At 35.7% G+C, this 16,307-nt stretch overlaps 1 protein-coding gene across 1 annotated transcript in view; it reads left to right on the top strand.

The window, feature by feature from the left end:
• Nucleotides 1–15,257, top strand: part of LOC129231666 (protein Wnt-5b-like) — a 186,275-nt gene extending 171,018 nt beyond the window's left edge. Inside the window, exon 5 of the mRNA XM_054866031.1 lies at nucleotides 14,773–15,257. Within this exon, the coding sequence (XP_054722006.1) occupies nucleotides 14,773–15,231 (459 nt within the window). The 3' untranslated portion in view covers nucleotides 15,232–15,257. The remainder of the gene's footprint in view (nucleotides 1–14,772) is intronic.
• Nucleotides 15,258–16,307: the final 1,050 nt, after the last annotated feature.

Below are 16,307 nucleotides of genomic sequence, written 5' to 3'. Positions count from 1 at the left end.
GTCTAGGCGCTATGCGTGTAACAGACATACAGAGATCCAGAGACACAGACATCCAGACACAGACTTTCAGCTTTATTATTAGTAAAGAAAACGCAGCAAATATTGACGGTCGTGTGATGAGCCCTTGGGCTTGTAGAGAAAACAGTAGAAGCCTTCAGCACTGCTTCTGCCCTTATAAGGGGCATGTTAGAACAGTACACATTATGGGAGTAGAGGTGACGACATAGCGAGGAAAATAGTTGATGAGCAATTTTGTGTAAAACAAAACACTCTTAAAATAATTATGTTAAGCCTAATTTTCAAAGTTGCAATAAATTTCATCCAATTAGAGCGATGTAGTAAAAATAGAGCAAATCAATTTGTTTGAATTGAAATAACGACAGTTCTGTTGCATCGTTTTCAACCCAAATCAAATTATAATAACCTGTGCTTCCCGTTCAGAAGGTTTAAAACTTTTTTACAAAAAACGAATTAAAATTAAAAAAAAATCTGTTTGGTTTAGAACTTCTATTACATCTCAGACATCTAAAATCATTGCACGTAGTAAGTAAAAAGTGAACGTTGAACGAAGTTACAAAACACGCGAAACATCGAGTTTGAATACGCTATATACCTAGGAATCTCTCTATGAGAGATTATATGGATAACTATGTTTATTAATGTACACTGAATTACAACATTCAGAATAAACACAACTGAAAGGTTAAAATCTGTACATCAGAGCCAAAAGGATCTAAGTCACATTATGATAATTTTACAGGAGAGAGGAAAAACTTTTTTTCTGTCGCATGCAAAGGATAGGACGCCTGCTCTTTTAACCCGGATAAAAAATTGAAAAGGATTTTTTAAAAAGAATTACATTCACATGGCTGGATGCGGAATAGGCTTCTACGTAAATTGCACTAATAAGAAGAAAATCGCAAATTTTGGTCGTACGTCTTTCTTGCTCTGAGGTACATAAATACGATGGGCTAATTTAGATAGAAACATCCACAATCTGCCAGTATTTTCATTGCACTCAAGATGACCACAAAAATTTCTCAGAAAGAATAAAAACAACAAAAATATAAATATTACCGTTAATTAAAAAAAAGCAGATTTTATAATTTGCTTTTACCCAGCTTTTGTTACTTTATTAGCTTAGCTTTTTGCTATATTCATGCTACTAAAAAAAGCAACGAGTATCACAGTAATGCAACATTCACACTACGTCCGTACATCCGTCACCGACGTATGCTTTTCTCCCTAAAACCAGTTTTCAACCGGCGTTGCCATGACAGCAAGCCGTATTGTACGGGACCCGTCGACGGGACGAGAAGCCTGATATCTGACGGCTCTGACGGTCCGTAGAGTTGGGCGTCGCATTTCATTGGTCTCCACGAGATGAGCGCGCTCTCTCTATTGGGTGAGAGACAGACATGTGCCTTTTTCGCGTTCCGCAAAGTATGAATGCTTCTCCCTTTTTGGAAAACGTTACTCTGCCCGCTTTACGTTTCGAACGTGATGTGCGGACGCTGTTTGAATGTTGCATTCCCCTAGTTAAATCGCGCTTGTCAGGAGACAACAAAAAGCGCGATATATCCAAAAACGCGATATAACCGAGGTCATAAAAAGTGACAATTTGATTAAATTAAAAAAAATATCACTTTATTATCATATGAAGTCGATTTTCTCAATAAAAACAAAAGAAAATTTGTCTACCAATTTTTCACTTAAACTAAGAAAAATAATTTAAACTATTTTTATTGTTTTTTGGTAGAATACGAATCAAAAGTTGCAACTTGAGCTGCAAAGAATCAAGTCTCTCTAAAATTCTTTTTCAGTGAAATATAATTTTTTTTCTGTAATGTGAAATGTAAAGCAACGTTAAAAAATCAAAAAATGTTCAATATATTTTTTCAGGAGACAAAGGAAAAGTGCGATATATCCGAATGAACGATGTAACAAGGAGTTTCTGTACATAAAGTTTTTAAATTCCTACCTTAGATTGTTTATTTAAATTTAATTAATGAATTAAATTTTTAAAAAACTGTATTAATATCAAGTTCTATCCACTACAAGTTGAAAAAATGTATTTGAACTTGAGAGTGTGAACTATGTGAACCTCTCCTCTGTTTAGGGGCATGAGACCGTACTAGTAGCCATGGTAGGGGCTGCTATACAGCTTAATTTAGAAAAACATTTAAATGAAAGCCTACCTAGGGCAAGAACTTTAAAATTTGTTTAACGAAAAGCTTGAAAATGTCCCCATCATGTGCATCCCTTTGCTTCTCACTGCCTCATTTAATTTATATAGGGAAAGTGTGCGCTAATAGTAGTACTTGAAAAAAAAGCTGCGTTGCGCTGGTTGTTATTTATGGCGTCATCTGTCTTGAAATGACAATTTTTCCTTTACAAGCATTGGCAGAATAACCCCGCGTCATTAAAGGATTATCAACGCTTTATCATGATAATCCACGCGTCTGAAAGACTTGACGTCTACATCAACGCCATTGTGCGAAATGTAAGAAAGCTACACGACGGTGAAGGGAGGAGCGTCGAAAGTTTCCTTTTTTTTGGTGAAATAAAGAACCGTTCGGGGATAATGGTACACAGAGAGTTATGATTTTTTTTCTCTCGGAGAAAATGGCACGCTTGGGCTGTTTCTGAATAAGAAAAGGGGAAGGGTCACCCAGGTAAACAGAACACTTGATCGGGAGGTTTTGAACCAGGTTTTCTTTTGTATTTCTCAGTTTCCGTCGCTCCACATCATTCAGTTCTCCACAGAAAAAGATTCGAGTCGGGGGAAGTATGTTGGTTGAGTTTCTTCACTTCAGGAATTGTTGAGGTGCTTAGGCAGCAAAAATATGTCTAATCTTCAAGTTATCTTTTATCTACGCTCTAAAAGCTCCCATAAATTAAGGGCTAAACTAGCAGATGGGATGTTACCAAGAATCGGGGCCCACGAAAGGCAGTGTCAACCTAGTCGGGAACTAGGGGCCCGGCCCTTTGGGAGACCCGGCTCTGAGGGTCCGGCTCAGAAGCACAGTAGTCTTACAAGTTGTATGGAGGGAGGAGGGTCCGCTGACGAAACTGACAAGGGGCCTGCCTTGGCTTCGGCGCCCCTGCATGGATTGTGCTGTTAATTTAAATTAACAGTTCGTTGGGGGAGAAAACAAGACGGTTGAAGACCTCCTTTCAAAGTATTTTGAAATGCTAAGGCATCAAATCTTTCCTCAGTGTATTGAAATTGATTAAATATATAGCCATAACACTAAGCAATTTATTCAAATTTGTTTAAATTAGCAATATAAAGTATAATATTAACAAAATAGCATCCTGGAGTTATCTGCATAAATACTGATGATATTGACCCAGACAAAGTGATTAATGTCACGGTACACTATTTTTCTTTCTGTTTATTTCAGTATCGTTCATTATTGTTCTCTGAATATTTCGTAGACTTCTGAATTGAGAGAAGTTAGAAATAGGCTCGTTCGGTGTCTTATTTCAGAATCTGCTAAAGAACGTTGATTGTACACAATTTCATGCAAATGCAGATTACCACAGGGCATCGTAGAGAATCTAGGAGGAAATCCCTCGGACGCGGTTCCAAGGATACTCCGAAGAAAGGAAGGCAAGGGACAGGATTTTTGCGAGACTGAAAATATCGGTGATTTTGCGAGCTGAAAATTTCACGAATTTTATATGATCGGAACCGAAAGTTGTTTATATATAAATGTATAGCTAAAATTGTGTGTGTGAACTATTTCGCGAGGATTGAATTTTCGCGATTACGATTGACTCGCGAAAGTTAAAGCCTCGCGAAAATAATTATTTTTGCAAAAGTCAGAAATTGGTTTTAAAGAAAAGATTGAAACTTTATACTAATAAAATAGTAATAATAACAAAAAAAAAAAAAATCTTTGGTAATTATCTTTATTTTCCCGTGCTTTCTCTTGTTATCTATTATCTAGGGCAAAATTTAACTGTATTTAAATTTTTAAGTGTTATGGAGATTCACCTTAATATGAGGTACGGTCTTTGTGTAAGAAAAAGGTTAGGCACCACTAGTTAAAACCACGACTTTCAAGAAATCATTAATTCCAAGAAAGCTAATGAGCTTGCAAATTGCTGCAAAATGATTAACACGAACTACTTCCTTCCTTCATAACTTTCTTCAGAAGTATTCCTCGCTCTAAACCGTGGACCGTGCTCGCTGACAGTTAAAAATTGTTCCATCCCGAGCCGCATTCCATACCGCGGGGCTAAACACACACATTTAATAATAATGATGCCATATAAAGGACGAGGGAAACTTTCTTGACATGGGCGAATTTCGTCGCTCTCGCATTCCAGAAAGCCTCACATAAAAGTTTTTATTTTTCATTTTTTAGTCTTTCATAAAATAGAAGGGGGTCGAGTAAGGGGTAGTTGTGAGCATAATGGATCTCGTGATTACCGTGTTCGGTTTTTATTCCTTTGTGTTGCATCCGCTGTGACAAATTAGCTCTTGAGGGGGAATATGCTTTTCAGTTCTTTTTCGGGCTAGACGGGAGCTTCAGCGCCGTTTTACCAGCATTGGCGATAATTCGCATTTTAATGTGGGTTACATTCATCTCTTTCAAACTTCGAACTGTGAGGGAAAGTTTCAAAGTGAAACAGACGATAATTACTGATAAACAGTATTTTCAGTTTCAGTACAGTTAAATTCCTAAACAGTGCTATGATAGTGCAATGCACATATGATAATGTTTGAAATTTCTCAAACTTTATGTCATTCTTTCCACCTTTCAACAAACACCATGCTCGAATATTCATGTCTGAAATGTCCTTGCAGAATCGTTTAAACCAGTGGTTTCCAAAATGGTCCACAGAGACCCCCTGGGGTCCTTGTACGTCTGTCCGTCTCAACGAAAGAAAAATTGGGGGTGCAAGAGATCAAGCCCATCATTTAGGGGATCAGGGGGATATTCCCCCCCCCCGGCTGCAGGAAATGATTGTATTTACAACCAAGTGGGCGTGGGTTTTTCTTTGGCATAATTTACATTGAGTATATACTCAAGGCGGGGCGAGCGAAGCGAGCAGGGGTGGATCTCCCTAGGGTATACTACAATGGATTTGCGCTACAACGTGATTCGCCTTGAGTGAAATGGCTGTAACGTGGGTTTTTCGCGAGTAACTAATTTTACAGCTAACATGAATTCCACTTCCGCAATACGAAAATTTTTGGAAGGGAATATCTACTTGTTATTCGTTCGTGAATGTACTTTCATCCTTTTAGCATTATTGAAGCGGAAGTTCCCACACCGTATTAGTCTAAACATCGCTTTGTCAGCGACCTTCCTTCATTTTTCATTTATTCTTTTAAATTGTAAGCATGAAAGGTGATGATATATAACGGCTCCTGAGCGCGCTGTTTCTTCTAAAATTTGTGAGGATGGGAAGATTAAGTTTTTGACAATGTAAGAAAAGGTAAAGATTCTTGATATGCATGAACACCTAGAAAGAGCGTCGAACAAGTAGCACGACAAGTATGTACGAGTGAATCTTCTACTCTACTCTTTACTTCTCTCTACTGAAAGTCAAAAAAAGGAAATCAGAACTTAGTTTCAATATCGTGCGAACCGCACTATTTTATTTTACCTCCTCCCTCCCATTGACCATGGATTTTGTGCATCATAACTGGATTTTGTGCATCATAACAGTATTTTATGTTGAACAAAGCACCTTTTTTAATTTTTTAAATACAGTAAGAGTTCATTTCTTTATGAAAGAAACGGTGATTTAAAGTTAAATTAATGGTTTAAATCAGTTTGAGGGGTGTTTGCAAAGATCTGAAGTAATTGGGTATGTATATTAAAAAAATTTGTATCCATACCCTTTTAAACAACGCGTAATTTCGACTTACGCGAGGGGTCTTGGGACGCATCCCCCGCATAAGTCGAGATTCGACTAGATTACAACCTGTGCGCGTCTCTGTGTGTATATGTATGTGTAACCCAATCTCCTCCAGACTGTCAATATCTACCAGGTCAATACTGGTACTGTTAGATACAGGACATCTAGGACATCCAGGGGAAGCCATTCCGCCTTGTCTCACACCTCTAACCCTTAAGTTGTCAGAGATATAGAGTGATAAATATAGCATTAAAATTATCAATTGTCACAAGCGAAATAATTGATGGCACACACTGCCGCAGGCGGCGACGCGAGGTTGGTGAGCGAAGCAAGCAGGGGCGGAGTCCCCTATTTACATAACACAACATGAGTCCACCACATGACTGTAGGAACTATTTCGAAATAATCTTTCAAACTTCTTACCTCAATTTCCCATACCAATTCGTTCCAGAATCCAGTATCATGGACAGGCAGTGGACCGGGACTCAGATCAGGGACTCTTCAGCTTTCGGCTTGTGTCCTTCTATCTAAACTAATCTGAAAATAAGTAAAAGGAAATAGTAAAAACAAGTTGCCCTTGCCATAGGTCTACATTTTTGCCCAGTAAAGAAGAGGTTAGCTGTAATTCAAGCAAGAAAACGAATTCAATTTTCGTGCAATCGATACCTTATCACGAGATCTCTCTTCAAGTTAAACAACTCACGTTACCCTGAAACTTTCTGTTAAAAAATAGCACAGTTGAGTGACTTAACTATTTTTTAAACTCATTAAAAGTGCGCAAATAGTGTGTTTATTTATTTCTTTTCCAGTTAGAAAAGTTTATATCGCTAATACGTTTACGCAAGACCCTTTTTAGAAATTTTGGCACAGTAGGGCAGACACATTTGTAGGGGACCCTTGGAGTTGTACAAATATAGCAATTGCCGTGTACTTGCAAGCTTGCAACCTTACATCCTTTTGAACATTGCAGATGCATGGCGATAAGCTGCACACTGATAATCAAAACAACTGATATTCCATTTCTGTTTCACTTAGGCCACATACACATGACAAGCCACGTACACGTGACAAATACTTCACGCGTTCACAATCTAAACGTCAATGACAATTAGTTTGCGTCAGATGGAGTTTTGTTTTGTTTTTATAACGTCGCTGAATTCATTAAAAAACAATTCGTTCCTTCTGCTTGAAAATATTGATACCTCATATAGGAGGAGAGCTCCCTGAACTAAGGGACACCAGACCGGGCTTCCGGGGACTAATAGTATATCGGCCCTATTTTACATAACCATCAAATATTGTCAATAGACTATTGATAGTAGAGCAACAGTCGGCAATTGGCAAATCGCGGTCCAGATCTGAACTGCGAAAGGTTAAATTGGTCCGTCATAAATGTTTTCAAGTATAAATTACAAATAAATCATTAAAATAATATTTTTATGCAAGCAACATATAATATGAAGACGTTTTCTTGTGGACCCCCAAAATAAATTTTAAAAGCATTTGGACTTCAATTCAAATTACTAGCCGACCCCTGTTATAGAGAATGTAAAGAACATAAGAGGAACATAATCGTGAACTATATCAAAAGCGAAACTCCGCTTGATTTTAGCCTCCTGATGTTAAGATTGACATCAAGGGGCAAAAGCAGGGTCTGAGCAATTTCAAAAATATTTCCAAATATGCAGCTCTTTGTCAACATGTTAGGATACTTGTCGCCAAGTTTGGCATCGTTTCCTGTAGCTGCAACCCCACCGAGTGCACGATTGGCCATGCACGCGGAAAAGCGAGCGCGGGTCCGGCACATTCTCTTCCAAAATGAAATCCCGAATCCCGATCCGGGTATGCGTGCAGAATGCCATAACGGGGTTGCGAGGAATGCCCGGGCATGGGAAATGAAACAGGCGCGCCACTGATTCACAGGTATCTTATTAAAACCACCGAGGGAAAGCAGACTTTACAGTCACACGCCATAAAAGCGGTCATCGTGCGTTCATGCGTGCGCTCTCATTCTATATGCGAGGCGGATTCGAATGGCGAAGGGGTTTCTCATCTTTCGCGCCACCCCCAGGACATTAATCGTCTGCATTTCTCAACCCGACTGCTGGTTACACGAATTCAGTTGCTTTCCGAACTGGAATCACTTATTGCCTATGATTCATTCATCTCACTGTTCCTACAAAATAATACTGTTTTGGACTTGATGCAAGCATTGTATATCATTAGAGCGAATTGTAACTCTATCATGATACATTTTATACGTTTCTTTCTAAACAAAAGAAGAAAAAGCTGCAATAGAATTTGAACAATTCTTTTCTTAACACTTGTAAAGTAAAACCACCAGTAGTTGACACCGCAGTAGTATTTGACACTTGAAAAGAATAGACTGAAAGGTAAGTATTGAAAATTATACATCATTTAATAATTTCGATTAAAAAGGAATAAAACAAGGAACTAAATGCCTTTTTAATCAAAGTTATAAAATGGTGTTTAAATTTACAACGTTTGATTTTCAACTTATTCTTAATAAGTGTCAACTACTACTTGCATTGCCTACCTGTGGTTTTACCAGCGATGTTTCCAGGGAGGGGGATACAAAGATAAAATCTCCTCTGAAACCCAGAAAAATTTCTTTTTTTGCCTACAGAAGAAGACTAAAACTAGCCTTAACTTACCCCCCTCCGACCAAAATTTAATCATATCCCCCTCCGATTTTTTTCCCGTCTACGACTATGGATTTTTACCTTAATTCATTTCCACAGCTAAGTTCGATTCTACCTGAAATAGGTCTGCCCTATCCTAATAAGTTTTGAGAAAATCTTTTGATTCGAACAAATTTTTCACTCCTTTCCTTATGTTCCACATATCTTCATTAGAACTAGGGTTTTCAATCCCGATCCCGAATCCCGCGGGATCCCGCAGGATATTTACTGGGATTGATCCCGCAGGATTTTGCTCTAAATCCTGCAGGATTCCCAATCCCGAATTTTTTTTCCATTCACGCGTTTCCCAGCTTTTTTCGCTCATAAAACGACTGTTTTCACAAGCACCATCTGTAGTTTGAATCTTCTTCCTCATCTGCAGAAAATAAATCTGCAAGAAGAGTAAGAAAAACTGTGTCTCATATATATTTCTGAGAATGAATTGCTATTCTCATTCGAGGTTTCAGTTTTCATATTTTCAGCAATTGAGAAAATGTGTAAAACTTATTAGCATTTTCGAAAACTATCATTAAAATTTAAAATCAAGTAAATTGCGCTTTAGAAAAAATAGAGAAAGTGTATTATAAATTAACAAAATCGCTGGAGTAGCCAAAATGCAATGTTGGAGCACTTCTGTAAGTTTTAGTAATGCACTCAAAACCTTTAAGTTATAAAAAGTGCACTCCAAAAAAGAAAGCAATGAAAAATCTGACATTATTTCTATCTTCGGCATGACTTTAACATGAGCGACAGAAACTTGTATGAAACACAGGATGACTTGCACGACAGGGCAGTAAGTTAAGCTGCTCAAGTTTTTCTTTAAAGTGATAGGTACAGTTAGCGAAGTTATCCAAACACTTTTACTGAGACTGGGACTTTGTGAAATGGTGAATTCAGGCTATATTCACCCCTTGCTGTAATGAATGAAATTCACTGACACAATAACTAACGTTAATGAAGCAACAAGGGTGTATTATCAATGTAAAGTTAAATTGTTTTCAGCAAAGCATCGTTTCCATCCAACAGATGTAGTTTTTGTCCGAAATTTGTAGTTCTTGAGGAAAAACCCAGCAGAAGAAAATAAAAATGTATTTCAAAAGGTGATGAAGTTAATGCGGATTTTTTTCTAAATGTCCTCAACTATTTACTTTTAGGAAAACCAATTGTAGTGGAGTCACAGCACGTGTTTTCATCAAGCTTGTTTTCATCATTATTTTTAGAACAAAAATCATTTACCATCCCATACAGAGGCGTAGCTAGACCCGACTTTCGGGGGGGGGGGGTTACTTATTTTATATATATATATATATATATATATATATATATATATATATATATATATATATATATATATATATATATATATATATATATATATATATATATATATATATATATATATATAATAAAAGTGAAAAATATTGAAAAGACCACACCAAGAGCCCATAGATGCGCAACGCAGCAAAACTAAAAAGCCAAGTAAATATATATATATTTATATATATACAGTGGCGGATACAAAGGGAGGGTCATAGGGGTCATGACCCCCCCCCCTCCAACCGTCAACAATATTATCCATCCACATTGTGATCAAACAGTTTTTGAATAAAATGCAAACGATTTCAGTAGTCTTTTCAATTCATTAAGTATTTTTTAAAAGTAAATATTTGAAATATTGATTCCTTTCATTGCTTATGAAATTAATTAGTAGCTTTATGCTTTACTAACTGCTTTATTGGCTGATTTGGTGCTTTTTTTTTGCCTCCCAAGCAATTTCGGAAATTTTCGTACCCTAAACCACAGGTTCACTCTTGGGGGGGGGGAGTTTCATTCTTCCACATGTGACCCCCCCCCTAAAATGATACTCTGTATCCGCCCCTGTATATATATTAGGGTGGTCCGAAATAAGCCGAAAATTTTTTTTTTTCGAAATCAATTTTTGGATAGCGCGCAAAAGTTGCGTGATGAGCTAGTTAGCACTCACAAAAAATTTCTTGGATATTAAAAAATATCTAGCCGGCGCTATTTGCCTTAAAAAAACCGAAAAAAATGAGAAAAATGAATTTTTGTCGAAATTTTTTTTTAAAAACTAAATTCCAAATATTTTGCTGGAATGCACCAAAAATGTTATATAATGAGCCAGTTCGAGCCCATAAAATGTTTCATTGATTTTAATGAGCATTTAACCGCTCCTTTCGGACATCAAAAAATTGCAGAAAAATGAAAAAATATTGAATTTTTTTAAAAACCATTGTGAAAATTATTTTTCAAAATTAAATCATAGACTAATTAATTAAATAGCACTATTAATCTTAGTAATTATTATCACGCAATAATATCATACATTTTCTAGAATTACATATAAAGATAATAAAATTTTGAAAAAGAAATCTTCAAATTTGATTTATAATACCTCATGCATAATGAATGTTATTTTTGGAATAATATTGTCCCTTGTTATCAAATGATGGAAGTTCTTTCCTAGCTTGAAGTTTGGCACGAATGTATGCATCTTGTGCAGTTTCACCACGCACTTATATTGCAGCTTCGGTTATTAGTTTCACACAACGTTTCGCAGCTTCCGTGTGACAGGGAAATTTCTCGAAACAGATTAGGCTGTTCTTTGCACATTTCTTTCAATTGTTGGTCTTTTAGATGCATTGTAAGAGGTGGCTCTGTTGCAACACAGTTTGCCCAATGAACTAAATCAACATAATCAATGGCTTCAAAATTGAGTTTAGGACGCTTAAAAAATCGTAACCATTCGAGCTCTTCGTCTTCTTATTTCTAAAGTTCAGAATGCACCTAACAGCTAATTCCCGAATGTATTTTCTTGAGTCAAACAACATTGTCAACAGTAGCTGCTCAGGATGAGTGAAATATGCATTATTTGTTACCTTATCCACTTTTCCAATAGCCATTTTTCTTACTGTCCTTTGATCAATTAGAAATTGTTTTTCTCTATCAGGGACTTTTGCTTTTTTTCTGCAATTACACGAATATAAATCTGCGCATTTGCAGGCACAAACGTCAAAGTTGTAGCCTCTGCTTTAAATTTTCCTAGCTTTGATTGTAAAAGTTGCGTCTTTATATTTTTAGCATTTTTTGTTGCGCTATTATATTTAGAACAATAAGATAAAATCAAGGTAATCACTCTTCTTATCGAAACGAGGAGAAGGGAAGCACGCCCCCAAATATCAATAACTTTTTTTGCAACTACAGCGGCCACACTTGCTGAAGATGGTTGCTTACTTCCTTCTCCCTTTATTTGCATCTTAGTGATTTGATAACATCTGATAATGTCCTCATGTGTTGGAAGAAATAAAGCATCGGAAGGAGACAAATTTCTTTTAGGTCCAAATAGAAGACTACTTGTGCTTGCTCGCGTTACTTTCTTTTTCGCGAGTTTCTACATAACAGTCGTATTGTATACCAAAACAAAGATAATAATGCAATGACATTCGAAATGTTCGGCTCCCGTTTAAAAGACTTCAGAGAATTCACATTTTTTTAATACTCAAGGGCTCTATTTGTCAAACATATATAAAATAGTTATAACATAATCTTAGGAATAATAGAAGCAGTTGAGCGCCGTTTATTGTCCAGGAGAAACAATTGGAATCGAAGATTAAAAAATTAGCATCTTATGTAACTATTTTTTATTTGAGTGTGTGCATTTTTTAAAATTGGCGTACAAATGTCGCATAAAATTGATTGAATTTTCACTGTTTTTTCTAAGTAACGTATTGCGTAACATTTCAGTATTTACTTATTTTGAAACTACTTTTAAATGTTTTTTTTTTTTTTTTTTTCATTTTCCCCATGTGTCAGTCTTAAAGGAGCGTAGCTAAATATTCTACGAAATGTATAAAAGTTTTTTCAGGTTTTCAACTAATTCACTGACAGATACTTCTAATGTTTGCTGAAACTAGCTTCAAACTTTTATTTTTACCCCCCCCCCCCTTTTTTTTTTTTTTTTTTTTGAAAAAGTGCATTTTTGCCCTTTTTTTTCAGTTTTTCAAGGTCAAATAGCGCCGGCTAAATATTAAACGAATTTAGCGAAATTTTTTATGGGTAATAACGGGCCCATATAGCAACTTTTCCGCACTATCCAAAAACAGATTTCCAAAAAAAAGTTTTTTCGGCCCACCCTAATATATATATATATATATATATATATATATATATATATATATATATATATATATATATATATATATATATATATATATATATATATATATATATATATATATATATATATATATGTATAGATATCCCCCCCCCCTTGATAAAGTGTTGGTTCTGGGTTCACCTTTTTCATTTTCTATTTTGATGTTCTTGCTTTTTTCATTTGTATTTTGTCTGTTTGTGTGAATATATATATATATATATATATATATATATATATATATATATATATATATATATATATATATATATATATATATATATATATATGTGTGTGTGTGTGTATATAAACTTTTTTAGTATTAACAAAATAAGAGGGAGGTGAATCTTACATACTTTGGAATGGAGTGCCGAAAGTCCGAAACTTGTGTCAAACAAAACAAAAGCAAAGAAATTTTTAAAGAGATTTTTTAGAAGAAGAGTAAAGGGGTGAAATTCATAGGTTTGACATTTAAGATGAACATTTCAAGTTCATGGTTAATGATCATTCAAGTTAAAAGCCATTTCACTCTGTTATCTGGATTAGTACTGTTCTTTGGTTGCTCTCTTCCTTAAAATTGTGATTCCTTAGAAAACCGAAATGATACGAGTAAAAAGAAAGTATAAGATTTTTTCAACTAACTAAACTAATACAGAGGAGTTTTAATCAACAACCCACATTGTCTTTAGTATCGATTTCAAATTTTCACCATCATATTCCAAATTTCTATAACGTTTCTTAAAGCCCCCGTATCTCAAAACCTCTTTATCTCGATTTTTTTCTTTCCTGTGAAATTCGAACTATACAGATTCGACTGTATGCAATATTCCCACTGCGCCACTCATAAAATTAAACATATTTAACAATTTGCGGAATGAATGACGAAGAAAGGCTACATGTACGTGGATTTAACAAATCAATCTCATTTCTAAAGCGAAGTGTCAAATTTCAGTCAATTATCAAATATTGTCGTATGGAATTCCCATACGAGAAGCACACTTTTGCTCACCAAAAGATAGTTGCTAATTAGGATCTGATTTTGTAGGGCTTTACGATTTCTGTACAGAATTGAAGAAGACTATTAATTCAAGTCACACAAGAGCGGTCCTTCCTAAAAAGCACAATTGTTTCTATTTGACGTAAAAAATAATCTTTTAGAAGAATAAAGTCGATCCCGGGATCAAGCGGAATTGGCTCCTTACAATTCGGACATCCCGCGGGACTGAATTTGGCACGGGATTGGAAACCCTAATTAGAATATCTTAAACCAGATCAGCAGAAGTATTTTTCTAAACTTTTATATGCATTTTTACACATATTTCTTGGAACTTGGACTGTTTACTTAATAATTTCTGAAGGCTTTTGGCAGACCCGTCATTTCGAATTTTTCCAGGGAGAGGGTGCAAAGGGTATAGTATATTGTATACTAAATGCAAATATTTTCGAAAAATAGCAAATACCGCCGTCACTTATCTGTAAAACACTAATTTTTAAGGCGGGGGGGGGGGGTCCCCCCGCTCCAAGCCAGTCATTTAGGTACCCTCCTAAATGACCGACCTTCACAGTTCACGCATTTTTTCTGTTTGAAATTTAAAAAAAAAAAAAAAAAATAACAGACTCCACTTTTAAAGCAGTTAGCTCCAGTGTATTTCATCGTACGTATTTTGTAAAGTTTTCATTTTTGCGTTTGTTCTGTCTCTGTAGCATGTGTTTCTGTCTATAAAACAAGTCAAGGTAATAATTAATTTTGCAATACAAATAAAATGAGAACAATTATAAACATTTCTTAAAGGCTTGCAAGCTAATAAGGTTTCTCGAAAACTAGAAATTAGGGCTTAATAACTTAGCACGTCATAAGTAAAAAGGAAAGTATACTGGTGTTAATAAGCATTTACCCACAATAACAGAAATAATAACCATTTGAATATACCTTTTATATTTTTGTTTGCAGAAACTAAATTTTTTGTCTGTCTTCTCTATCTAAGCATAAGATTCATTGAATACTTTTTGTTTTGATAGGCCGTGATCCGTAAGATCAGAGTAACTTGCAAATGCCATGGTGTATCTGGATCTTGCTCCCTGGTGACCTGTTGGCAACAGTTAGCACCATTCCGAGAAGTTGGCGACTACCTGAAGGACAAGTACGATGGTGCCACAGAGGTCAAAATCAACCACCGGAATAAACTTCAAATACGGAATCCCCGTTACAACCTGCCCACCGCTGAGGACCTCATCTACATAGACGAGAGTCCGGACTATTGCGTCTCCAATGAGAAGACTGGATCATTGGGCACGGAGGGACGCGTCTGCAACCGGACTTCGCTGTCCACGGATGGTTGCAACCTCATGTGCTGTGGAAGGGGCTACAACACTCACAAGACCACTGTCAAGGAGCGGTGCAAGTGTAAATTCCACTGGTGTTGCTACGTGGAATGCAAGACGTGCCATTATGTACTGGACATACAGTCTTGTAAATAGATTCATGACTATCTTCGCTCATGACTATTATCCTCATACTGGTGAAGGTGCAAGGTGCAAACACATCGGTTTAAAAAAGGTTGAAATTAGACTCGTTTATGTTGCCAATTTTTCACACTAATATCTAAAAAGACATAAAATTCATTTTGTGGACTCATGGTTCCCTCTCTTAAAGAATGGAAGCCACTTTTTTCAAATTTCACTCCGAGTGTCTCGCGATATCAAAGTTACTAATAAATATTACCCAGACCGATATCAATGTAGTAAATATGTTACAGTCAAAGTAATAAAACTAGTTAATAAGGAAAACACATGGTAAATATTTGTGATCCTGCATCAGGTCATTTAGATTCAGGTTTGACAAATCTGACCCAGCTTGGTTTTTCGGACGGCATTTTCCCACCAACAAAAATTTTCTGGATGTTTGTATAACATAAAATAGTTATTTCTATTCATTTATTGAAATAGAACTCATATTTGCAAGTTTACATTTTGTTAATACATTAAAGTACTAAATATTCAATTTAAATAGTTTAATTTACACGAATTAAACAAATGCAGGCACATTGCACAGTAAGTAAAATTTTGATAGGCCGTGACACATGAAAAAAGTATAATTTTTTCATAAATGTTCTTAAACTTGGAATATTTCAAAAGTTTTAACACGGAGATACCTATTTGGAAGAGAGTGATTTCCGTTTAAGTTAAAGTTCAGAAGCTAAATTGAAGTTCGCTTTCATTTTTCTTAATTAAAAATTGGTAATACGTATTCAATTGTATTTTTACGTAATCTAAAAGAAGTTTTGGCTAATAAGAACTTAAAGATCCGAATTTAGAGGCACAAGCATTTAAAATGGCTTCACTAGCCAAATGAGAATTTTCATCTGTAGGTAAAAGATCATCACATTCATTACACACACGCACACTATGTGTACTTCAAAACTATGACTTCAAAAACCGAGGGTTTTGGGGGTTTATGGGAGTAAAATTTAGACCACGAATAAACCCTTCGTGGAGTATCTCGAGCGACTCAAAATTTGAATCTATGTTTACCGAGTATTTAGAGAGTTCATTAT

Source organism: Uloborus diversus, chromosome 1 (assembly GCF_026930045.1).
Source record: "Uloborus diversus isolate 005 chromosome 1, Udiv.v.3.1, whole genome shotgun sequence".
Taxonomy (NCBI): Eukaryota; Metazoa; Arthropoda; class Arachnida; order Araneae; family Uloboridae; genus Uloborus; species Uloborus diversus.
The sequence above is the reverse complement of the archived record's forward strand: the minus strand, read 5'-3'. Positions and strand labels throughout refer to the sequence as shown.